This window comes from Brienomyrus brachyistius, chromosome 1, assembly GCF_023856365.1.
Source record: "Brienomyrus brachyistius isolate T26 chromosome 1, BBRACH_0.4, whole genome shotgun sequence".
NCBI classification, from domain to species: domain Eukaryota; kingdom Metazoa; phylum Chordata; class Actinopteri; order Osteoglossiformes; family Mormyridae; genus Brienomyrus; species Brienomyrus brachyistius.
Window position 1 is genome coordinate 30,994,398 of NC_064533.1, and position 26,199 is coordinate 31,020,596.

The 26,199-nt window shown below is 43.5% G+C and overlaps 1 protein-coding gene across 8 annotated transcripts in view; it reads right to left on the reverse strand.

Annotated features, from left to right (window-relative positions):
* The window catches only part of LOC125751800 (membrane-associated guanylate kinase, WW and PDZ domain-containing protein 2-like), a 91,320-nt gene that overhangs the window by 11,221 nt on the left and 53,900 nt on the right, over positions 1 to 26,199 (reverse strand). For all 8 annotated transcript variants that reach the window (XR_007400794.1, XR_007400795.1, XM_049031083.1 and 5 more), the window contains exons 6-15: positions 24,630 to 24,709; positions 19,698 to 19,755; positions 19,310 to 19,428; positions 18,648 to 18,830; positions 15,049 to 15,639; positions 7,117 to 7,148; positions 6,133 to 6,325; positions 3,928 to 4,019; positions 3,412 to 3,604; positions 369 to 623 (exon numbers count right to left, since the gene is read on the reverse strand). Coding sequence is in view for 6 of the 8 variants with exons in the window: in XM_049031083.1 (XP_048887040.1) it covers positions 369 to 623; positions 3,412 to 3,604; positions 3,928 to 4,019; positions 6,133 to 6,325; positions 7,117 to 7,148; positions 15,049 to 15,639; positions 18,648 to 18,830; positions 19,310 to 19,428; positions 19,698 to 19,755; positions 24,630 to 24,709 (1,796 nt within the window). In the remaining 2 variants the exon portion in view is untranslated. The remainder of the gene's footprint in view (positions 1 to 368; positions 624 to 3,411; positions 3,605 to 3,927; positions 4,020 to 6,132; positions 6,326 to 7,116; positions 7,149 to 15,048; positions 15,640 to 18,647; positions 18,831 to 19,309; positions 19,429 to 19,697; positions 19,756 to 24,629; positions 24,710 to 26,199) is intronic.

The following is a 26,199-nucleotide window of genomic DNA, read 5'->3' on the forward strand; positions in this document are numbered from 1 at the left end:
TGGTTTTTGTATTTTATGATTACTGCAAATACTGGTGTGACTGGTAGGAGGGATTGGAAATGGCTAAGCTAACACACTTTAACAGACACAATATCATAGTTTTACACCAACATAAAGATCATTTAAATATAATTTTCTCTGACTGCCTTTTGCACAGTACCGTACAGAATACAAGGTACATAGCATAAAACTGACAGTATCAAAGACATAGAGACTGATGCAGAGTGTAGACAGGAAACACATATGTGCAGCTAGGTGCTACATTATCATTGGTGCTTAGCTTCTGCAACTTGACATTTTAGCTGCAAATGGGTTTTTCCCCATCCAGTTGCTGAAAATATGGCTTATCATGAAGCATGAACACTTACTGATGGTGGTGCTAGACTCCGGTCGGGTCAGCGAGCTGATGATGACGAAGCCGAAGCCTTCATTTTCCTTGCGCTGGATGACGACCTCACTGCTCTGTGGGCTGCGGGGTACTGATCCCTCAGGCGGAGAGGAGCCAAGCCCGGGGGGTGGGGCGTTGCTGCGGTTGCCTGGCAACACGCCTGACTCACTTTTGGGTGAGCTGTGGTGCGTGGACATGGCCCTGGGACTCCCGCCATTCTCCGGACAACACTCACCTGAAGTCAACAAAGTGAGAGAACATGAAATGGTCAGTATATAACAAACCATCCAGCCTTTTTTTATAATCCAGTGCTGTGAGCCTAGAGCTTTCGCCAGAAAGCAGGGGGCAGGGGACGCCTAAGATGAGATGGCAGTCTATCACAAGACAAAATCACACACAATAATCATACAAACATGTAGATACTATGGGCATTTTACAGTCTCCAAGTCACCTAAACCACAAGTCTTTGAATTGTGGAAGGAAAATGGAACACCCAGACACAACCCACGTGGAAATGGGGGAGACATAAACATTCCACAAACTCCCTCCCCTCGAAATACGTGGCCACAGTGCTCTCCAATGAGCTACTGTGCACCAGTTAACTGATCAATTATTTTAACTGTATTATATTCAACCACAGGGGCGGCATGGTGGTGCAGTGGTTAGCACTGTTGCCTCACACTTCTGGGACCCAGGTTCGAGTCTCCGTCTGGGTTACATGTGTGTGGAGTTTGCATGTTCTCCCCATGTCGTCGTGGGGTTTCCTCTGGGTACTCCGGTTTCCCCCCACACTCCAAAGACATACTGAGCCTAATTGGACTTGCTAAATTGCCAGTGTGAGTGAATGGTGTGTGAGTGTGCCCTGCGATGGGCTGGCCCCCCATCCTGGGTTGTGCCCATTGCTTCTAGGATAGGTTCCGGATACCCCGCAACCCAGTAGGATAAGCGGTTTGGAAAACGGATGGATGGATATCGTATTTCCAGTAGTTCATAAGGGCTTAAATAATTAACAGATATAATAACAAATACGATAACTGCTTGGGATGAAATATGCATCATGATTCATTAACAATGAACTAAGATGAGATCAGTATTTAACTAAGACTTAGTTTGTGGTTAATTAATACATAAATAATAGCATACTATGTTATTTCTATCCAGTCAAGTATTACCTAAATAATGTTTTATGATTAGTTTTTGAATACAAATTCAAAACTCCAAAATACAAAGAAATATACATTCTGGCTAAAGCAAATTAAAAAAATCCTACTCTGGCAAAAACTCCACAGAATATGGAATATTTATTTAGAATATTTTTAAATTTCATCATTTGGTTTATGTTTGTCAGTGAAATTCACATCCCAATTCATTTTATTCTGCTGCTGGTGCACATCATGACTTCCCCTCCACGAGAAGATGCGATTTGTACCAGAAAAGGAATGAAAACTCAGCAAAAACACACGCAGCTTCATTGTGGCTTGGACCACCTGCTGGGTACCAAGTGAAACCGGTGATTCCTTCGGAACCAGGCACTTCTTGTCGTGAATCAGGGCAGATTCGGGGCGACAGCGTAGCATGGTGCATGCTGGGAAGGAGGTGGACGACCCACTTGTGGCTCACAGGACAAAACAGGGCTTATTAACAAAAACAGAAAACAACACTAGGAACACTACAAAAAACAAAAAGGACCAAGAGGGGTGAAAAGCAAAAGAGGATAAACAAAGACTAATTACAAATGGGTCATGGCAACAGGGGGGAACATACATCATACATACAACGAACCACTGAATGACTGAACTGAGGCAGGGACTCAAATACTGAAGGGTAACCAGACTAACACAGGGCAGGTGAGACTAAGGAAAACAGGCCACAGGTGAAACTAATAAACTAAAACATGAAACTTAAACTAGGAAACAGAATCTAACACTGGGAATGACAGACGGGGAAAAACACAATCAAGGGCACAAGGGCAGAAAAAGCAAAACACAGGGACTAGAAAACTGATACAACTGAAACACAAGGGAACAAAATCTACAAAACTACAAAAATAGAGGTGGGATTCAAACATACGACAAAGGGATTTGCAGGTAGCCGCACGCTCAAGCAGGGGAAAACACAAAGACTGACAGGAAGGACAGGACACCTGCTGCTGAAACTGGGAAGGGACTCAAAAGACTGAGACAACAGGAGCTAACCCTGACACTTCCTGGACAAAGGAAACCTTGATAATAAAGGGAATGGAGTAACCCTGGGACATCCGAGTTAAAGTAGGGAACAAATAGTCTGATAGAGTGGATGAGAGGGAGAGGATGGAATTCAATAGATTTATGCAGGATTAGACTACAGATAACAGAAAAGGCAAATAAACAGAGGAATGAAAATGGGTCTTTGCCCAAGAGTCACAAAAGGGAGGGTTACCCTTTGGCTTGGGGTGTGTGCAGGTCGAAGATGCATGAAGCTTGGGACATGCGGTCAGTGTGCAGCTCACTGGGATACAGATCAGTATTGCTGAAAATATCATGGGTTCAAATCCCATGTCAGATTGAATAACATTATAAGCAACCCAATTGTTCCAGGGACACTGGCTGACCCTGCCCTCTGTTCCTCAGCTGCACATCAAGTGTTTGCTAAATAAACTAGATGCTGTCAGAATGACAACAATGTATTCCCCTCCCCATCTAAATCCCACTGCTCTCCCACTCACAGTCAGGACCTCACAGTATCCCGGCAAAGGTGCACTCACACAATAGTGCCACCTCACTCACCTGTGCCCGGCACTGTCCCACTCACAGTCAGGACCTCACAGTATCCCGGCAAAGGCGTGCTCACACGATAGTGCCACCTCACCCACCTGTGCCTGGTACTCTCCCTCTCACAGTCAGGATCTCACAGTATCCTGGCAAAGGTGTGCTCACACGATAGTGCCACCTCACTCACCTGTGCCTGGTACTCTCCCTTTCACAGTTAGGACCTCATACTATCCCGGCAAAGGTGTGCTCACACGATAGTGCCACCTCACCCACCTGTGCCCGGCACTCTCCTCCTCACAGTGAGACGGACTTCTCCATTACGGGCAGCTGCATGCATCAGGTCAATGACATGTCTGTGCGCTCTGCCAGCCACCGTCACGCCGTCCACAGCCACCAACTCGTCCCCTGGCCGTAACCGGCCATCCCGCTCTGCTGGGCTCTGTTCAATGACTGCTCCAATCAGAATCTGAGGGTGTAAAGTTCAAGGGTCAAGATATACCGTTAGTGCCATATACAGGATAAAAGTGATATGGGACATGAGTGTGCAACTAATCAGTGCTTTAATTTATGAGAATTAGAAGTCAGTTTCTATGACTACATTGTTTCTATGACTACAATGTCTCCTGTATTTGTATACATTCGGTGTTAATGCGACCAGTGTGTGACTGTGAATGCCATCTTTTCGTTCACAGCGAGTGACTGAATGGTGAGTCTGTCACCGGCTTCAGTTCTCAGTATGAGAAATTAATGAGTGTTCTCTGTCACACCCAGGAGCCATATCAGACTCACAGGCTGCACCGCCTCGTCTCCTCCCAGGATCCGAAACCCAAAGCCGTTCGCCTCTCTGTGCAGGTGGATTTCCAGCTCTTGATAATCAGGCCCTAGGGTGGGTTGAGACCGCGAGAGCAGAAAGCATGAGTCCATCTGAAGATGAGATTCCGTTCAGCACTGTGTGAGGCCGTCTGGGGAGATGAAATGAGCTACTGTGCTCCTAAAAGTAATCGAGTGTCTCAGGAGAGGTGGGTGGGAATCTGCAGACAAGCAGAAGTGTGAATCTGACTGCAGGGGACTTAGGAGTGACCAGGGGTCCGTAACTATGGAGCTGACTTATGACCAGGCTATAGAAAGCTGGATAATTAAAGGCAACTCCATGACCTTACAGATCTAGGGATTTGGAGGATTCACAAACACAAAGCAGCACAGGAAATGTTATGTAATAATATCTCTCTTAGTCTGGGCTCCTCGAGATCTGCGGAAAACACCTTTCATCTTCTCATCTTCTGAGGAAGCTGACTGTTCACTTTTCACTTTACATCAAAAGTACAAACTTCTTTTAAATGTACGTGTTTATTTCACAATAACGTTAACATTAGCCCTCCTTTAAGAAATAGCTTGTGACCAAAAAGGAAAGTTGGTCTAAGGGGACATATTTAATTAACAAGGAGAATGTGAACACAGCATTTTAGTCCACTAATGCTGATCAAAGCTAAGCCACACCAATGCTCATAGGTAGATTGATGGTCTTCAGTCTTACAAACCACTCTATCAATGTTGCATTAAGGCTGCTAATTACACCCACGTGCAGACATAATGGATATCAGATACATCTACTCTCACAGGGCGTGTGATGGATGTAACTTGTGGTTAGTTTAACAGAAAGCATTATTGATAATAGGCTCACACTTATATTATGATACGGTATTCACGTCTAGTGGCTCTAGTTAATAGCATGATGAATGGTCGATAGACTTTTATAGATAGTATGATGTATATTTGATGAAGTAATACCCGAAGTCACCATACAATGCAACTAAATTTGGTGCTGTCAACAATGACAGCATCGAACTTCCTGGAGAACCCTATCATTTGGTCCAGCCATCTAAGCCACACTCATCCCTCACTCACCAACTTATACAGTTTCTGTTATGACTGGATGGATCATATGAAAATGTAAAAGTTAATAAATGTGTCATCTGAAAGTATACTTATTCATTTATTGCATATCCCACTTAAATTTATAGAATTTTCCCCCAGCAAGTAGGTGATTACTAGTATTCTTTTATATGTTAAGTACCTTGTTTGAAAATGTAATTTATATTATTTCTATGTTTAAATATTTATATTAAATTTCTCTTTTGCACTATAACCAAAATGTCCTGTGATATACAGGGCAATTGAGGACAGATGCAAAAACAAACAAAAAAAAAAACAAGAAAAAAAATTAAATTATTATTTATAGTATATTCGTGGGATTAGCTACAATTAACAACATTATTTACACATCAAAGTATTTTTTATCTCTTAGCTCTTTTACTTACAGTATACCAATTTCTTGCCCACAAAACAACAAATATTGTCAACAAATGACTATATGTTGCTTGATGACTGAACTCCTGTTTTGAAAATGCAGAAGTGAAAGTGTGGGTGAAAAACTGGATATAATCAAATTGAACCAAGACATGGTTTAAAATTGGTTAATATCTCTCTCACACACACACACATAATTTTTCAGTTATCATGTTGACAAGATCAAATGTCTGAAATAGCCATTTCTCTGATATAACTATGTGGCCCTGCTTCAAATTAATCATTTGTCTCAAAATTTGATCAGACATCATGTCTGCAGAGGTTGAAAAAGACCTGTGAAATACTTTTTGAGTTATCCTGCTAACAAGATCAAATATCTGAAACTACTTTTTTGGCTATCACTATGTGGGGCTGCTTCAGTTTTGGGGCGATCTGCTTCAAAATGTAATAACTTCCATTCCTTCCCCCCTACAATGCCTCTGTAATGGTTGAGAAAGATCCATCAAATAGTTTTTGAGTTATTGGCCCACATATAAAAGTGTCTGTGGTGCCAGTGCTCAAACCATGTAATGTGCCAAAGGCCAAAAAATATAATAAGATAATATAACAGTATGATAAACTCATACAAGGAACTGACAGATATTGGATAGCCCTGCTCTTGCAGATAACTGGAGTAGCCTTGCTTACGTCCACTCTCGTAGATAGCCCGTGATTTCTCATATAGATCGTAGGGGTCAGGCATGCCCAAATCCATACTGTCAGCCGAGTCTGGCACAGACCCCCCCTGGGGGTGGGGTGCAGGGCGGCCGGTGCTGTGCAGGAGGCCCGGAGCTGATAGGCTGGTCTGGGGGCTCCCCTGCAGTTCCCACTGCGACATTACCTGCAAACAGAAGAACGGCTCACGTGCTTATTCTACCGGTATAGTGCTAGTTTTACATATAACATTCATCCAGCACAAATCACAGCTGTCTTACTTTCCACTAGTTGCATGTGTACAGTACATATGCCCACGCACACATATGCAAGTGTAATCTCATACCAGGATTCACAGAGAGAGAGAGAGAGGGGGGGGGGGGGGTAACATAATTATCTTGGCTCCTTAAAGCTAGAATCAAAACACCAAAATGGAGACATTTTCAAGGCTCTGCCAATTATGCCTGCAACTGCTCCTTGGATATTGTCCAGAACTGTTCTGTGTGTATCTACTGTTCTCCTGTGTTTGTCAAGGCGTTTGGAAGTTCTCTGGCATTGTCCATCTATGTCTTGTGATTCTGGCAGAAGACCAGGCTTTGAGAAACACTCCTGCACAGTCAGAGAAACTGCATTCCAGTTAGAAGGCATTTATTGCTGATCGAAGATCAAATGTACAAGAGCATGGCTAGGGGAAGAACGTAAGACAGCAGGTGTCAGAGCATCATTACTATGCTGTGAGAAAATAATAGGAGGTTAGACTGGTTGTACTGCATGCCCCGCACACACTCGCAATCTCCTAGTGCATGTGCACGTTTGCAAGAAGAAATTAATAAAAACATGAAATTAGATAACCTACTCATTCGAGCTCAGTATAAACATTCATACAGATGAATCCCGTTCTTAGAAAATGTACAGCGTAATTCTAATGCTGTTTGAGGTTATGTCATGGGTTCTCAAATGCACTGGAGCAGAATTTACCTGTTTGGATGTTTTCCAGGGTGAACAGTGACCTGCAAATGTAAAAAAAAAAAAACATTTATGAAAAATAATATGTTAAAAGAATATGTCAATTAAGACAAAGACAGATGTAAACTCAAAGAAAGTAACTAATGCAAGAACATACATTGATAATTCCATAAGATCCTAAAGAACATTATTTGGTAATACAACCCATTTCCAAAAAAGTTGAGCCGCTGGGTAAAACGTAAGTTAAAAACAGAATGCAATGATTTGCAAATCATATAAACCCCTATTTAATTGAAAACAAAACAAAGACAATACATCAAATATTGAAACTGAGAAATGTTATCGTTCTATGACAAATATGTGCTCCATTTGAATTTAATGCCAGCAACACATTTCAAAACAGTTGTAAAAGGGGCAACAAAAGACTGGAAAAGTTGTGTAATGCTAAAACAATACACCTGGTAGAACATCTCACAACTAATTAGATTAATTGACAGCAGGTCAGTAAGATGATTGGGTATAAAAAGAGTCTCCCAGAGAGGCAGAGTCTCTGTGAAGTAAAGATTAGGGAGAGATTCACCACTCTGAGAATGGCTGTATGGGCAAATAGTGCAATAATTTAAGAATAACATTCCCTAACCTAATACTGTAAAGAATTTGAGAATTTCATCATCTATGGTAGATAATATCATTAAAGGATTCAGAGAATCCGGTCAAATCTCCATATGGAAGAGACAAGGCTGACAACCAATATTGGATAGAAGAGATCTTCAGGTCCTCAGGCAGTACTGCATTGAAAACAAACACGATTCTATAGTGAAATCACCACATGGGCTCAGGAACACTTCAGAGAACCATTGTTTGTGAACATGGTTAAGTGCTGTATCCACAAATGCAGGATGAAACTCTACAATTTCTATGCAAATCTATTTCTACATTTCTACAAATTTCTACAAATTTCAACAAAATCTATGCAAAGAGGAAAGAATATCTAAACATGATCCAGAAACGCAGCCAATTTCTCTGGGCCCAAGCTCATTTAAGATGGACTGAGGCAAAACGGAAAACTGTCCTGTGGTCTGACGAATCAAAATTGCAAATTCTTTTTGGAAATCATGGACGCTGTGTCCTCCGGATTAAAAGAGGAGAGGGACCATCGAGCTTATCCTCAGAAGACAGTTCAAAAAGTCAGCATCCGTGATGATATGGGGGTGCATTAATGTTCATGGTTTGGGTAGCTTGCATATCTGGGAAGGCACTATTAATGCAGAATGATATATGCAGGTATTCGAGCAACATGTACTGCCATCCAGACAATGAATTTTCCAGAGAAGGCCTTGTATACTTCAGCAAGACAATGCCAAACCACATTCTGTGCATATTACAACAGCATGGCTCTGCAGTGGAAGAGTCCAGGTGCTAGGCTGGCCTGCCTGCATTCTAGACAAGTCACCCACTGAAAACATTTGGCACATCATGAAACGAAAACTACGACAAAGAAAACCCCAAATTGCTGAGCAGTTCCAATTCAATATCGGGCAAGAATGGGACATTCCACTTTCAGAACTCGAGAAACTGGTCTCCTTAGTGCCCAAATGTTTACAGAGTGCTGTTAAAAGAAGATGTGATGCAACACAGCGCTAAACATACCCCTGTCCCAACTTTTTTGAAACGTGTTACTGGCATCAAATTAAAATTGATGATATATTTGTCATAAACAATAACACTTCTGTTTCAATATTTGATATGTTGTCTTTGTTCTATTTTCTATTATATACGGATTCATGTGATTTGTAAATCATTGCATTCTGCTTTTATTTACATTTTACACAGTATCCCAACTTTTTTGGAAATGGTTGAACAAAGGATGGGACCAAAGGGGAATACTGGAGACGTCACAGGGCGCAAGGAAACAAAGCTGGGCACAGATTGTGGAGGAACTGAACTAGAATATATTTTTCATGGGACTTATGTTAGCCAAGGGAAATCCATTGTCACACTTTTAACCTTCCGTTGAATCTGGTCATACGGAAATGACCTTAGACATGGCGAATATACAGAATTTATGAGGAATATCATTGTGAAGCTAACACTGCTTGGTACCTCCACTCATAAATCATCGAACTGTATTTGTTTTCATCATATTTTCATCAAACAGCTATTATGTTTCACAGTATCTTTTAAGCGAATCCAAACTCAAACAGATATAAGCCAATGAATCCAAAAAAAATGCTACGGGGATGGAAACAAGCAATTTCCCATCACCATCACAATCAATCCCCAGCCTGATGCAGCTCTTCCCCCTATTAATGATGCCCGACTGGCCTTTATTTGGCCAAAGAACGATTTGGGGATATACAGGATAGGGCAGCTGTGCCTAGTCGGGGGGGGAGAGAAAGAGACAGAGGGAGCGACTGAGAGAGCAGGAAACAGAAAACAGAGAGAGAGAGAGAGAGAGAGAGAGAGAGAGCTCTGTGACAGAATGAGGTAAGGACCTTGTTTATACAAAGGGGTCATGTTTGCAGGTTTATCCTGGATCCTTTTCAGTTCGTGGTGTTTTAGTTACAAACCACTTTCCAGTTTTATATTTTGGCTGTCAGTTCAGTTCATTTTGACTCCCCATCCCCCAAGCCACACAGAATAAATATTAAATCTAATTTTGTGATGATGCTAATTTATTACATTTACATCTATTTATTTAGCAGATGCTTTTATCCAAAGTGACGTACATTTGAGAGAGCAGGGTCAGACAGTCCCTTGAGCAATTATGGTAAGGGCCTCGCACAGGGGCCCGATGGTGACATCACTCACGCAGCCATGGGATTTTAAAGAGCAACCTTCCAATCACGGGTAAGGTGTCCTTACCCACCGGCCACATAACACCCCATGCTAAACAGACTGGTGTACTTTTCTATTCCTGTATAAAATTGGTCTGATGTTTCATTTACAAAGTAAACACTGAGTAAAAGAACCTGTACTTATGAAGCAATCCCAATGTGTGACCTTTTGTTGAATGACACTCAATCACTCAATTACAATTAAACATTTGTGGCTTATCTTCTCTATCTAGGTAGTAATGGAGTCAGTAAAATCGGAAGATACTGTTTGCTTTTTCTAGGGAAATACAGTCCCCAAAACCCCGTAAGGGTAAAGCAATTTGAAAATAGAGGGAACCTCTGTTTTTCAATACTATCAGCGCTCATATATACATTTACAATGCTTGCACTTTTCTCTCCAAAGACAGTTGCAAGTGCACTGAGGAAAAAACAAAACATAGGATCATTTAGTGGTTTAAACAGTGCAAAATTGCTAATATAAAGAAATACTCAATACAATGGTAGCACACAACACTGTGCAAAACAGGCTTGGTACACTAGCACTGAAATGTTTGGAATCAGTCCAAGATTTTCACATTTTTCATAGCAAACTTTTATTTTTAATCACAAATGTAGCATTAAATTGATCAGCAGTAACTGCTGCAAACTGAGCATTCTTTGATGAAGGTAAACTTTTTGAAAGGTATATGAAATAAAAATGTTATGACATTGTCAATGTATTACAGTGTCTAACAAATCCAAGGGTACCTTGGTGAAGTAAAGCATTAATTTATATAAGTGAACATTTCCCCAAATGTTTGAATGCTACTCTATAGCTCCTGGACTGAACAGGCCTCTTTTAAGGTTCTTGCTATGTTTCTAGTACATTCTATAGCTAGTGCTCTGATGCTAACTTGCACTTGTCATTCACTGGAAGTTCAGCCTAGCTCTCCTTGTGAGCTGTATGTTCGTTGTGTACTATCTGCCTTGCTTGTACGTCACACTGGACAAAAGTGGCTGTTAGACAAATATTACTGTAGATATATTTGCAGACTAGCTATCGCACACTAACCAGGCACAGCCCGACATGCTACTTTCCATTCATTCTCTCACAATCCTGCACTCTCATCCGCATTCATGGTGGAAGTGCATCGGCTCACTTTTCCCTGTTTCTGCCAGAGCCTAACACAGCTGACTTCTCATGTCTACACAGACAGAAGAATAGGAATCCCACTGCCAACTTTTCTGGAGCTGTCACCGGGCAGCTCGGACCAACCAAGCTGACGGCATCTGGCAACATCCCTGCAGTTCAATGGGCATAGAGATGGGGCGGGCACAGGGACCCAGGGGATAGAGATACGGCGGGCACAGGGACCCAGGGGATAGAGATAGGGCGGGTACAAGGACCCAGAGGATAGAGATAGGCGGGCACAGGGACCCAGGGGATATAGATGGGGCGGGCACAGGGACCCAGGGGATAGAGATAGGGCGGGCACAGGGACCCAGGGGATAGAGATAGGGCGGGCACAGGGACCCAGAGGATAGAGATAGGGCGGGTACAAGGACCCAGAGGATAGAGATGGGGCGGGCACAGGGACCCAGGGGATAGAGATAGGGTGGGTACAGGGACCCAGGGGATAGAGATAGGGCGGGCACAGGGACCCAGGGGATAGAGATAGGGCGGGCACAGGGACCCAGAGGATAGAGATAGGGCGGGCACAAGGACCCAGAGGATAGAGATAGGGTGGGTACAGGGACCCAGAGGATAGAGATAGGGCGGGCACAGGGACCCAGGGGATAGAGATAGGGTGGGTACAGGGACCCAGGGGATAGAGATAGGCTGGGCACAGGGACCCAGGGGATAGAGATAGGCTGGGCGCAGGGACCCAGGGGATAGAGATAGGCTGGGCACAGGGACCCAGGGGATAGAGATAGGCTGGGCACAGGGACCCAGGGGATAGAGATAGGCTGGGCACAGGGACCCAGGGGATAGAGATAGGCTGGGCACAGGGACCCAGAGGATAGAGATAGGGCCGGTACAGGGACCCAGGGGATAGAGATAGGCTGGGCACAGGGACCCAGAGGATAGAGATAGGGCGTGTACAGGGACCAAGGGGATAGAGATAGGGCGGGTACAGGGACCCAGGGGATAGAGATGGGCTGGGCACAGGGACCCAGAGGATAGAGATAGGGCGGGCACAGGGACCCAGGGGATAGAGATAGGACGGGTACAGGGACCCAGGGGCACAGGGACCAAAAAGCTGGTGAGAGGCAGCAATATAGCTGCTGGAGACTGAAAGGAGCTCAAAAAGAGCTCATAACATGACAGACACCATTTGGCTGGTGTTTAAAGTTCTGGTTCAAAAGTACAAATCAAGACGAAGATTTCATTTCAACCAACCAGTATAATGAGTCACAGTCTTGCTTTATACCAATATTGCTTTTACAATATTGGTATAAACATGTTTTAGGGGTGCCAATAATGTTGACATGTTCTTCAGAGAACATATACTATTCAGTTTTATGATTGAAAAATGATAGTGTTACTGCTATCTGAAATGCCTGAGCAGAGCATTTGAATCATTGTCTGTGTGGTTTATTTTATACAATCACATTTGCTTATTTTGATAAAGGACGCCAACAATACGCGACCATCAGACTGTAATCATTCACAAAGCCACATGCTAACGTTATAACCATGTAGCTCAGCTCTTACTGGTACGTCAGAGTGAATGGAAAATTCCACCAGAATAAACCAAATAAACAGAATAATCTGTAGCCCAACTAAAGAATGTTTCTGTGCTATCTATCTGGGCTAATTATATACGCCGTGGATCGTTTCGTGCAGTGCTGGGTACAGCGGCAGCACTGGGCACTAGTTCGATGTCCTCCTTTGATGTAAATGAGTTTGTTCTGGTCAGCAGAAGCCCCCCCCCCGGGTAGCACCACGGCTCGGTGACTAGCGCTGTTAGCTCACTCCTCGGGGACTAGATCCCGCCCTGCTCTCTGCATCTATTCTGCATGCTCTCCCCTTGCTGGATGTGTTTCCACCACCTCCCCAGAAGCATGCAGGTTTTGAAGTACATATTGTTTATTTGAAGTACATATTGTTTATTTGAAGTACATATTGCTTATTTGTTATTTATCTGTTATATTTAAGCTGTTATATTTTTAGTTTTTTAGTTATCTGTTTTTATTTAATCTTGGAAGTGATTCAGGGTTAGATTTCACTGCATGTTGTACGTGTATGACAGTGCATGTGACAAATAAACTTCTTGAATCTTAAAATTGAAGGCAGGTATAGGGCATCCATCTCTAAATTGCCCATCGTACTTTCAGGATGAAACTCAGGCATCTAGATCGAACTGAAACCGCAGTATATTTGAGCAGATATTTAGTGATTCAAGTTGAAATATATAAATAAATGGGCAAGCAGTTCAATTGTAAGGTATGTGAGTGTTTAAGCCACGTCTGCCATAAATACGTGTTCATGAAGACATAATTATTATCAACAACAATAATAAACGTAATAATGCTTATAGTATATAGCCAAAATTATTCAGGATCTGAAGATTTAAACTTGGAAATTAAAGCATAACTGACTCATATCTATGTTACAGGAAGCGTTGTCATGGAGACTAGGTAACCTTTCTTTAAATGAACCTGCTGTAGCGGAGCTGAACCAGGAGATGGCGCTGCATGCGCTTCACAGAGGACTGGCTAATTGAGTTGCCAGAAGGCTGGTGACAGGTAACCAAGGCAGCACCTGTGAAAGCAGCCTACAGAGGCGTGCGTGCGGAGGCCATCACCGAACGACAGATTCAGCAGCTACTACCCTCACCTCCAGGTAAGGCTGCCAAGGTTCTTATTTGATGCTTTTATCCATTTATCCAGCTGTACTCCAGCTTTCCCTTGAAGTCATTAAATTCACTTCTCAAAATTTGGTTGCATGTGCCAGTTCGTCCCATGATGGATTGGGATCCCATACAGTAAGTCTCCTGCGTCATACTCCGCACAAAGTGGGACAGGATGATGGCTCACTTTCATTCCTCACATGGCATGGTTACGGGCAAGGAACGGATTTATATTTACTGGAATATACTACCATCATGTGGCAAAGATCAATGGCTGTTTAAAGAAGGTTATGATTAAAACACATTGTATTTACAACTATAGCTAAAAGTAGACTAGTCAGGCAAAATTCAAGAAAATATACACATAAAATAAAAATCATTTGCCAGCGCTGTGCGGAGAACACAAAATGCAAATTGGCTCTCAGATTTTGCTTGCATTTGCTAGAAGCTGATGCCACTGTGAGTGTTAACGGGGCTGACCCCACCGGGAACCGAGCCCATTTCAACTACCAGAATCTGCAGAACCTCTCCCAGAAGAGTCATAAGATTAATTTCTTGGGCGGAAGACTAATGGAACCAACAGAGGTTGGAGGCAATCAAAGTCTTGCTTAAAATGCAAAGGATTATGTCACTGACATGGTGGGCTCTCACAGGCTTCGTAAATCTGGCTGCACAGAGATCATGTAGAAATACAAGGACCAGAAGCCTTGACTCCACCAGACACTTAGAGTTTGGCTGGTTTCCCTCACTTCCAGGTACATTTTTATAGTTTTTTGACTACAATCACAGATTAATGTAAAACTGAGTTTCCCCTTGTGAGGACCGAAAATAATGGTCCCCATAACATCAAAATAACAGGTTTTTATCACTTTGTGGGGGCATTTGGTCCCCACAATGTAATATATACATGATCCAAACACACACACACACACACACAAAAACCAAAAACACTTGCATTTGTATTGCGAGGACGTCGACTGTCACATTAATATTTGAACACTGTTCGATAAACTGATAAATAATAGCCATCTTTTTTTTTAAGAAAATCAAGCTTAAAAAGGTGCTTGTGTGGAATGGAACATTTTCAAAAGTATCTCTTCTCAAAATGTCTAACCACCAAGACTGAAAGGCTGGCAAACACATACACAAATAAGTCACCATATGGCCCATTTCTTGGACTGTAGGGGGGTAGGTAGCTAGAGTCTCATTGAGCGTTAACAAGCTTGCCACTGAGGCGGGATGGTAGAATGAGCGGCACCCATATGCCCCCTGACCTGTTCCGCCCCTCTGGATGACGATGGTGGCCTCCGCTCCCACGGTGCACTCCTTCAGCAGATCCACCACCTGGGTGTGATTGAGCCCCTGCACACTCTGCTGGTTGATCTCTAGGAGGAGGTCCCCCTCCACCAGCCCCGGGCAGCCCTGCGGCTCCAGGACTCGCTCCACCCGCTGGCCCGCACTGCTGTCCACCAGGGTGAACCCAAAGCCTCCATCTCCCTTCACCATGGAGACCGTTAACAGCTCTGCCGGTGCCACGCCTGAAGACGCCATGGAGACGTTGTCGCCGTGAGGGCCCGGCTGTTCACCAAGCTGGGGCAGGGGGTGCTCACCATGCCCATGCATGATCCGGGCGGTCCGGGACAAATACTCCATGTAGCTGTCGTAGTTACTTCTGCCATTGACCATGAGTCCCATGGGAGGCATCACACTCCCTGCGGGGTCTTCTGGGTCATAGGGCAGGGGGTATCCACGGCACAGCACCAGGCTCACGCTCTGTCCGATCGGCACCGACTGGAAGAGCTTCACCACATCGGCGTGGGTGGTCCCCAGGACACAGACATCATTGATGTAGACAATTACATCACCTAGGGAAGAAAAAGGAGCGATCACCTTATCTTTCCTTACAGGTGACGTTTGAATGTGCCTGACTTAAGTAGATGTCGGTAAATATAGATACGAAGTTACACGCCGATACGTATGCTTCTGGTCTGAGCTCTTCACATCTTACAAAAGCATTTACAATTAAGCTGAGAGCTGTATGTGTGGCTGTTAAAGACAAAAATATTATTTTCCCTTGGAAGCCAGTGGAGCTAGTGGATTTCATGGCATTCAGCAGATTATCAATATTGAGCCGAAGTGGAGGCAGGTAGAACGTCACCTCTGACCCTCTCGCCAGGGACGGATTACGGACCGGGCCAGCAGGGCCGCTGCCCAGGGGCCCTTGGGGTGCGGGGGGCCCGTGGGGCCCCTAGCCCAAAACAATTTGCAATGCTTATAAACAATGTATTTTCGTTTGTCTATTTTAGAGGGCCTACATTCTTTGATCCTCTGCCTACAAGGGCCCCTGACCCTGTAGGGAGGGCGTTTGGCTGCCCAGGGCCCTTGAATTGTGGTGGTTGTGGTGCTGTTGGTGGGGGGGGGGGCCCTCGCGAACGTTTTGCCCAGGGGCCCACACAACCCATAATCCGTCCCTGCCTCTCGCCCAGCTGCTTTGAGTAGACACCATTCAGACCGAAGGGTCAGAATATTCCCTCACGTCTCTCGACGTCTGAGGAGCTGTAGGGCTTGACAGCAGTTCTGTTTGTCACAACTGAGAATCGAGGAGCCATAACTCATCTCGAGAAGCACCGCAAACGTTTGTCTTGTTCTTGTGTCAAAATACATCTGTGTGCAGCTTGAGCAGTGACCTGGCATTTCCCAGGATCATCTGCTAAAACCACAAGACTACACAGCCTTTTAATCAACGTCCCTAAAACACACATTCATAGACACTCCCTATCTCTGAAAGACACCGTAATTATTCAGCATTTAAACAATCGTTCTCTTTTAAAAGTTGCCTTGCAAATTTCACTAATATTCTTCACAGAATATTGATGACGAGGTAAGTTGGACTAATGTCAAATAGTATCTGGTAAAATATGGATTATGCACCAACAATAACGAATGCTGGCCTGCACTTATCTTTAGACCAGGGGCCTGTACTACGAAGCGGGGTTACTGGCTTATCGGGGTAACTTGTCGATTTAAGGTAGTCTGGGCAAAATGTAAGTGAACGAATATGACGTTCATTTAAACAGTGATACCTTAAATCCGACAAGTTACCCCAATAAGCCAGTAACCCCGCTTCGTAGTACAGGCCATAGGGGCAGGCAACCCTGATCCTGGATCAGGGCTGCCTACCCCTGCTTTAGACCGCAAAAAAACTATTAATACGAAACAGTGACTATCTGCCTCAGTCCTATAAAAAAAGGCTTAACTTTAACCATACAATGAGGATAAAGAATACATGCTGAGGAGTCAACCAGGTACTGATAATGTAAGAAAGGGTTCACAAATACAGCAGCAAAAACATGGTGTCATGCTGTCATGATAAAGCTACAAAGCCTAGACTGGCTCTCTGAAGGAAGGTTTGAGGTGACCAGGTTGATTCACCCCGACTCAGAAGCTGCAGAGATATCGCAAATCTTCTGCTTTGAGAGCTGCGCACAGCTGTCTCTCCAAGTCTGACATGCTGCGATTCCTTCTGCAGAACCCACACCGAAGCAGGAATTACAAATAACAGTTTGACGTAAAAACGCTGCAGGCAACGGCCGCTGCAGATCAGTGGCGTGTTCCTGGCCGTGTTCAATGCGCAATTTAAATAATCAGCTTTGAATTGCCTGTTTCACGCTCTTTCTGGCTGGCGGGCCTGCTCAAGCGGGAGATCCGATCGCGTGGGGGGGGGGAGCAAAGCTCGGTGGGAGGTCAGGGCAGGAGACCCGGGGACTTTTCACCAATGAGACGTGGGGGGCGAAGGCCGAGCGTGGGCAGTGGACTGCATGGACATGATCAGCAGGAGCCATGGTACAAATGCACTGAGCGCAAGGAAGCAAAACCATGACAACAAAACAGACCTGACAAAGTGCTGCATCTTACAGTGTTAATAGCCGCTATGTATCGCAGGCAGCAGACAGCAGCATTAAGGGTAAAAATGGAGTGAAATCTTTTAACCACTCCTGAATTTGTGGTGTCACAGGGCCGGGTGAAGGTTGACGGGAGCGAGGGGACATGAAGTCTGTCCCAGACAGCTTACGGCACACGGCTGGGGTGTTTCCCTGGATGGCATGTGCTCAGTTTGTAGCACTAACAAATGAACATTGACATTTCTTTGACCTTATGGCATCTGGATCACAGCCGGGCAGCACGGGTGACTCAGCGTGGCCTCAGGCCTCCATGGACACTGGTACCTGCTCAGTGTGTGTGTGTTTGTGTGTGGGAGGGGGGGCTTGTATGTTCTCCTTGCATTGTGAGGGCTTCCCTCCGCAGTCCAAAGACCTGCATTTATGCAAACGTGGGTCTTTAAACTGCCTTTGGGGCCCTAAAAGAGACGGGCATCTTGTCCAGGATAAGCATCGCATTTCACCTGCAGTTCTTTAATGTACATATTCTGCAGACTCTTTGTGCTTAGATATCTGTCAAAAACAAGTCTGTATATACAGATTACATACATATATATACTCTGATAGCATGTGACAGATATACTCTAGACATACTCTTTAGACAGTGATCCACAGATACAGGGTGTTTGAGATGTACATGACTGACAGGCATTACTGAGTATTGAATGATTGATGATTGAGTCTAAATGAAAACACCTTTCCATCTTGGTGTTGAGGTCTCCACCCATTTAAGGGGGACCAGCAGGTTGCATTGGCTGGTTTTCATTTATAGTGGGGGTTACAATCCCCCCTCCCCCCATAATTTACACCCATGCATCTGGGCATAGATTCTACAAAGTACCGGCAAATTATTTTCTTGCCTGGAGAAAGTGAGCACATCGCCTGTGTCTGTCTTACACAGGGTTGACTGCGCCTGAGTGGGCATCACAGCATACCTGTGTCCATCTTCCCGTCCTGAGCGGCAGGTCCTTCTGGGATGACACTCTTCACCTGCAGGAACTCGTCGGGTTCGTCCCCCCCGATGATGGTGAAGCCGAAGCCCATGTTACTCTTGGACAGGGTGGTGGACAGGAAGGTGCCCTTCAGCTGGGCGGGGTCCCGTGTGAAGGGGGGCTTCTCTGGGGCAATGAGAGGGCCACATGGAGAGGTACTGTTAATCCTGAGAACGGAACCAGCCTCATCCCCGGGGAATGGAATAAGAGTGTATCAACTGGGCAAGAATGTCTCCCAGCCATGCTTCCCCGACTGTAGCTGAAATGCTGCTGAATCAGCCAGTAGCCTGGAGGAGGGGATGCTGTTGGGAGCGTGGAAAGGGTGCCTGTAATAATCCCTCCATTACACTAGGGGGCTTGTCTAGAGTGGAGAATTCCCCTTTCAGATGAGGTGCTTAACGTACATTACAAGCTCCCTAATACAGACTAGTGGCTAGGTAGGATCCATTGTATGATGGCTGAAAAGCTGAACTAAATAGAACACAGCGTACTATATCGGTAGTAGAATCTGCTACATTAACTCTGTTAGCGGTGAAACACATGCTCTGTTGCCATGGAGACCAAAAACCAACATCTACTGTATGAATGAGTGACTGGAGGCTCACCTCTTAAAGGAGCGGGAAGGGGCAGTGAAGACAGACCTTGACCATGGATTTGCTGCTGCTGGAGTCGCTGCTTGGCCTCCAACACTGGGTTTTCAAACTGCGTCCTACGGTTTATATGGCTGCAGAAAGGGCAGAGAGCAGGAATAACATCCAATCGTGACCAGCCTGTGCACCTGGCTTCCATATTGGATTTCTGTGCAATTAAGCATAAATCAGGGCCCAGCACCACCTTATGGCAGAATTTTAAGAGTGGCAGTATGTCAAGCACGCACAAAGGACGAGCCGGCTATGCGCTGACTGACAGGGACATGCAGGAAGGTGAGTACGGATGCATATTGTGAAGCAGGCAGAGATGCATTAAAGCATTATGAAGGAACACGATACTTACTCAACATAGTAGCTGCCATAAATGGGGTCATCAATTTTCTCCCAGCCATAAGGGAGCTCTGGAAAAACAAAAATGTATTAGCCTTCCCGCGAGAAAGAAAAATCAATTTTTAAAAATAATCCATTTTTATAAGTGAATGCAATCATTACCACTTTTACTGCATCATCGTTAAAGGCAGATCCTATTACAGTCGAGAGTCCTTGATTAAGGACAATGCTGCCAGCATTTGCATGCAATTCTCTGTGCGTCTTCAGCATAATCAAGTAATTAATAGCAGAGTTATAGTGGTGTGACAGTACAAAGGCTATGCCAACAGGCCCTGATAGCTTTCCTAATTGTTCGGAGCTGGTGTCAACCTCCACATGCAGGGTTTTGGCCATTTCTGAGCAGGAGTGCTAAGGGAGAAGCAGAACTGGCTCTGCTGCTCGTCCGTGGTATCTCACATGACGTGGCCTGTCACATGTCTTAACCTTAACTACACAAGGTGAAGGCAGGATGTACATAAATGAGGATTAAATTGTGAACTGCTCTGCCAAAGCTGTGTTTGAGAAGAGCTGAGAGATACTTTAAACCCGTATTGGTCTAGTTCAATTAGTACTCACTGGATTACCTAGCTGAAAACTAAGGCCATCACTGGCTGTCAACAATCGTTATTATTCAACCCAAATGTTTAAAATAACAGGCTCGATGGCAGTCTGTTAAAAAAGTGTGTCGTTTCTAATTCAGACATGCTTGACCCAGGGACTGCTTGTATTCTATATTTCCAAATCACTTGAGAAAATATCCATAAGCACGGTATGTTTGTGTGGGTAACGGATTTAGCACATTGCTAAATTACACAGGATCGCTGGAGCATCAAAATGCACGAAAGCACGATACAAGTGCCACTGAACACATGATGAAATTTTCATCAGACTCTTCAATCAGTTTTGGCTGCACTTTAAATAAACGTTTCTATTTGTTTATAATGGAAAGGTGCTCAGCATGCATGTGAATGGAAAGACGTGTTTGCCAGCTTCATAAATGTGCAATACTTGATTCCATTAATGTTATTCAGTGCCTTAATATCAGCAGACCTAATAAAATACAATGTACCGCTATAACATCAGAAAGCTTTTTAAATTATAAATTATGATTTTACCTGGTTCTACTCTCATGCAAGAATGACAAAGAAACCTGTTATTTTAATAATACATAAATCTTGAGTGGCACTATATATTAATCATGAACAAGCATCGTTAATCCTAAACAGTAAATATGGCAAACCAGTCTCACTTTTGGCATGCCGTGTACAGAATGTGAACCTGTAAGGTGTCTTTAGCCTGACAGAAAGACATGGTATTTCACAGTATTGCAATGAATGCCAACAGCTGGCTTCTTCATGTGCCAGGAAAAATTAGTTTGAAAGAGACAGTAAATTTACGTCCATGTCCACAAAAATTCATTTCATTTTTTCCCCCTATTGCCATGGGATAAAAATTACAAACCAATCCTTCCCTGCTAGGAGGACTCTGGTTGGACTTCGGCCATTCTGATTAAGGTTTCACAGTTTCCTCTTGGTTCCCTGTGATCATACAGTAACGTCTGATCTTCCTGTTCCACGAGATTTCACCCCTGACATACCCAGTGACATTCTCCACCCTTCCTGACACATCGACTGAGTTTACTACTGAATGTCAGTGAACAGTCGGCCCAGCGCTGCGCTGGGATAGATTTACGAATAGCTGAATGCAGAGCCCTTCATAGTCTTCATAGAGACCTTCTGAGACTCCGGAACACCAGGCGAAGCATGAATGCAACATCCAACCTGATGTTTCCTCACTCTTACTGAAACCCAAACAAAGCGGAACGTCCCCCAGCATCGTGCTGTCACCCTGCATACACTCTTCTCTCAGATGCCCAGTCATAATGCACACAAATGAAATACCCCCCCTCCCCCCACACACACACTTTCCCTCAATGACCCGCACATAACGTTTCACGCCACACATTCCCACTACATGTACCAAGAAATGGACGTATTTGGGGGCAATCAAGCCTGCATCTCGTGGATATAATCAATCCATTATGGAGCTTTCTGCATGAAGAGCAGCTGCAAAGCTGACCCTATGAACTCCTGACTGAGTTGCACACCTCGGAGTAGATGTTGTTCTTTGCTCCCAGCTTTTCAATGACAAGACACACATTTAAGTGCTACTAGGAACATACCTCATCACTGATGTGATGACTCAGACGTTGTAGACCTCTTAGTGACTAAATGAAGGACAGGGCTTTTTTAAGCCGCCTTAAATCCATGCCATTTATGTGGAGCCACCTTAAATCACTAGACGCAAAGGAAGACAGTTTCCATGGTAACTTCAGGAGGAAGCTTTACTGCATGAACTGAAGGCTCTTTTATAGCCTCGTGTTTTAGCCACTAATTGCAGGAATGAGAATTGCTCTCTCTTTGGTAACTGTTATGACCCTGAATCCCAACTTTGCATATGAATACAATAATCAAGTAATAGAAACAGCAATTTTTGCATTACTATTACCACTATCAATGTCAATATTTCAACAAGCAACCTGTGGTTCCAACACCAATTGAAAAGGTCTAATTACGAATGTTTTGTACAACATGAAGTTACACCTGTGACTTTAACGCTATACTGACCATCATATATTAACAGTTTCTATTTTACTGAGTCGAACACCTCTGAGAATCCATCAATCCATTTATACTCATTTGTTACATAACTGAACTTCGAGCACTGCGATTGCAATGAGTCCTAAGTGGCTTTTTTACATCCAAATATGCAAATCACCCAATTAATATGCAATTAAACTTGTTTTAATGCGAGACTGTAAAATAGTCAGAGATAATGTGAATCAAGCCTAATTTGATTAATCAAAACTGACTAATACTACTTAGGGTATTATTACCTGAGATTCAGATGTTTGACACGGATTTCTGGTTTGTAATCAACATAAAAAAATCAAACGATGCTTCTTTTTTCATACGATACTTTATCAGCAAGGGGGAGTTGATGTTTTAATTCACTACGGTGAATCGACAATCCGCATCCTGCAAATGACAGCACCTCCTGCTGCAGCATCCCGCTCTCCGTTCCCATTCCTCCATCTCCTCCACTGACCCTTCTCCTGCCACATGCCATCTGTGTGACAACACCCAGCGGCCACAGGGTCCTCACTGCAGCCCGCAGAAATGGGAAATCGCCCTGGAAATCTGCAAGATGAGAAGCAGGCTCTGCTCGCCCCAGAACGGACGTTCTCCGGAATGTCGTATCACACGCACCATTTGGAGTTTTAGCTCTAATGGGTTTTTTTTTCCCATCTCGTGATTTTTGCTAGATTCCTGAGAAAACAAACTCTGACTAGACAATCAGTCTGCAAAACTACGTTCTTAAATCGGATTGTAATAATATCTAAGCGACGTTTAATAAGGGTAATAAATGCAAGGATCGCTACATCCTCAGCATACCTGTTAGCACCAGCATCTAGATTCGAACATCAGCATTATCGAAGGCCTGAAGCAGTATTTACTAGCACTTGCATCAATATTAGCCTATTTGCATATAGGAGCTGCGCTAATGCACTGGGTAGCAGATGTATCAGCACTAACATATGAGAAGCAGATGCCTGTCAACCGCAACAATATCAGCATAGCAGGTGACAGCCGGTTAAGAAATACCACACCTACCACCCACAACAAATCAAAGTTTTATATATTGTGGATAGCATCTTGAGTTATGATACTGATTTTGGACTTTAGTTGTTAAGAGTAACAGTCTTCCACTGATGGAAGCAACCAGAGATATTCTCCTGGTTCAGATACTTAACTCAAATTTCTTCAGTAAGACTGCAAGCTGCATAAAGAAGTAAAATTGACTGGAATAAAAGAAAACAGGAAAAAGTGCTTCGCTTCATGAGGTCTTGAATGACAACTGGCTGAATTTTAGAAGCACTGTAATGGCAGCACTGTCAAGAATGTTGCACCCCGGGTTCAGCAGTAACGTTATTTTATTTCACTGTGTCCTGTGCTGAAATGACAATGAAGCTTTACTTGACTTGAGATGCTTTATAACACTGACAGAAACTAGTCAATAGTATCAGTTTAAGTTCATGACACACTGTAAACATCACACATCGTAAACGTTACATGTGAATCAGATATAATTTTAATTTTAAAACAAAAACCTGATTTATTTACAGGAAATCAGGAGTTGTGGAATTTTTAAGACAAAAAATTATAATTTTTCAAGTATAATATTATTAGTTAACAAATGAGAAAAAAATCAGACTCATATAAAAAATATATTCTTGTGAGAAATGAGCTGGGGGTTCGTGATACTATAGGATGCCTTTCTCTGCTGGAGAACATCGTGGGAGAAAGTGGGTGAGGAGAATGACGTAATTAGATAAGGCAACGTTCCACGTCACGGGACAGTATACACCAATCTCCAGTGAGCCAATGAGAAATGGTCAAGCTGACGAAGAGTAATAAGACTAACATACAGTGTATTTAAAACATATTTCCCCACCAACATGTCCGGCCCAGCTCTACAGTGTGAGGCGACTCTAAGAGCGTGAATTCTGGCCACACTACCTACCATTTCCCTGAATGAAGCTGCTTCATATGCACTTTATTACATGCATGGTAATGCATATATCAACTGTTTCTCCCAACCCATGATCCCACTGAATATAAATCTTTCCTATTTTCCATTACTGTAGTCAGTGCACATATGCACTTTGTTGCATCTTTCGTCTGCAGTCTCTTGTTTGTAGTCTATTTTGTTTATATGGTCTGTCGTTTTCTATACTTTTTTTGGATTAACATTATGTTGACAGCTGCACCAAGAGAAACACCACTTAGTTGGCAAATACTGATTCTGACATAATGAGGAGCCACAGAAACACGCGTCCACTCACCATTTTCTTTGCATTCTTCCGGCGGCTTCGCTTTCTTGGCGAGACGTGGATCAAGCCACGAAGTCGTTTTGGTGTTGTGACTAAACAGAAGAAGGACACTGTTTCAAAACTACAAAGTCACATGAAAGCTGCAGTTTGTAAAAGGGCTGTAACACATTTAATTTGTTTATTTCTGATGGCTCTCCCGAGTGAGAGCTGTTCAAACAACAAAGAGGAACATCTGCGCATTTGGAAACGTCACGCCAGTAGGACTTGGGTTCAAAGTGAACTGAAATCACACATGAGAGGGTACAAAGAGTTCAAGAGTTTATCAAGTGACACACCAAGCACACCAACTAAATTCATCAGGCCAGCACAAATACAGATTCTTATGTTTGAATGTCAGTGTCTAAGTGATTCTTCACAAGGATTGAAGCACTGTCAGATAAAACAATAAAGAAATCAAACGAAAAATTCATTATATTATTCTGATTTCTACAGATTCAATTACCTGGGGAGCTTAGCCTAACAAATAAGACAACTTAAAAACAGAAACACTCAAGATGACAAGGCTTAGGGTCTGGGTACATGCTTGCATGACTTGCTGGTATATCAAGATTTTTAACATGACTGCTCTATAGCGTTGTTTCCTCTCATGTGACAAAACCTGTCTGTTAACCAGATGGTTTCTCTGTATCTCTGAGCTTGCACAGTTGGGCCATCATTCCTGCCACTTGAGAGCAGCCAATCATACAAATGCAACAGCTGTCAGTCTCAAAAGTAAAGCACTATACGTGTTGATACTTGAAGGTTTGCATCTGTAAGCCCCTTATGTCATTTGCTCCACACTTGTGTCTTAAAGTGATGGGCACAGATTATCATCACACATTCCGGCCTTTAGGATTAACCTATGTCTTCCCTTTGACTTCTTAAATGCCAAAATTAAGCCACAAATTACCTCAGGTGAAGACACACGCTGTATCCAGACATATTTGTACAGAAAAGTGACATGTAGAGGAGCTGAACTTTTTTTTTTACAAAATGCTCTGAGGGGAGTCTATTTCTTCATTCACACAGCACCAGCAAGAACTCTCTCTATCTAGCAACCATCTCTGAACTCTTCTAAATAACACTATATGTAGCATACTGGATGTATACTTGTATCAGTCAGTCCAGATTCCATTACGATACTAATATTACGGGCCAAATGCATAATAAACACACCAACCATAGCTGTCCATTAATAAAGCTAAGATACCTGCAGGCTTAATTTCATTTTGAAGAGATGGGTTTATAATACCTTCATAATGTCATCTGGTAGAAAACAACTAAAATTAACTAGAGCAGAACATAACACACACCTCTCCCTTTCAATCTGAATGATCTTCAGAAACTTGTGAAAAAAGCACCTAAAAACCAGCTTGTGCTGGTAGCTGGTTGCAGCTGGTCTGAGATGGTTTTATTTGGTCATATCCCAGCTCTTGCTGCTCTTCGATGGTTTAGCTGTGTGGGTGCGGCCACCATATTAAGCTGGACGTGCTGGCACGACCAGCCAGACCAGCTAGAATGACCATCACAAGCTGGTATGACC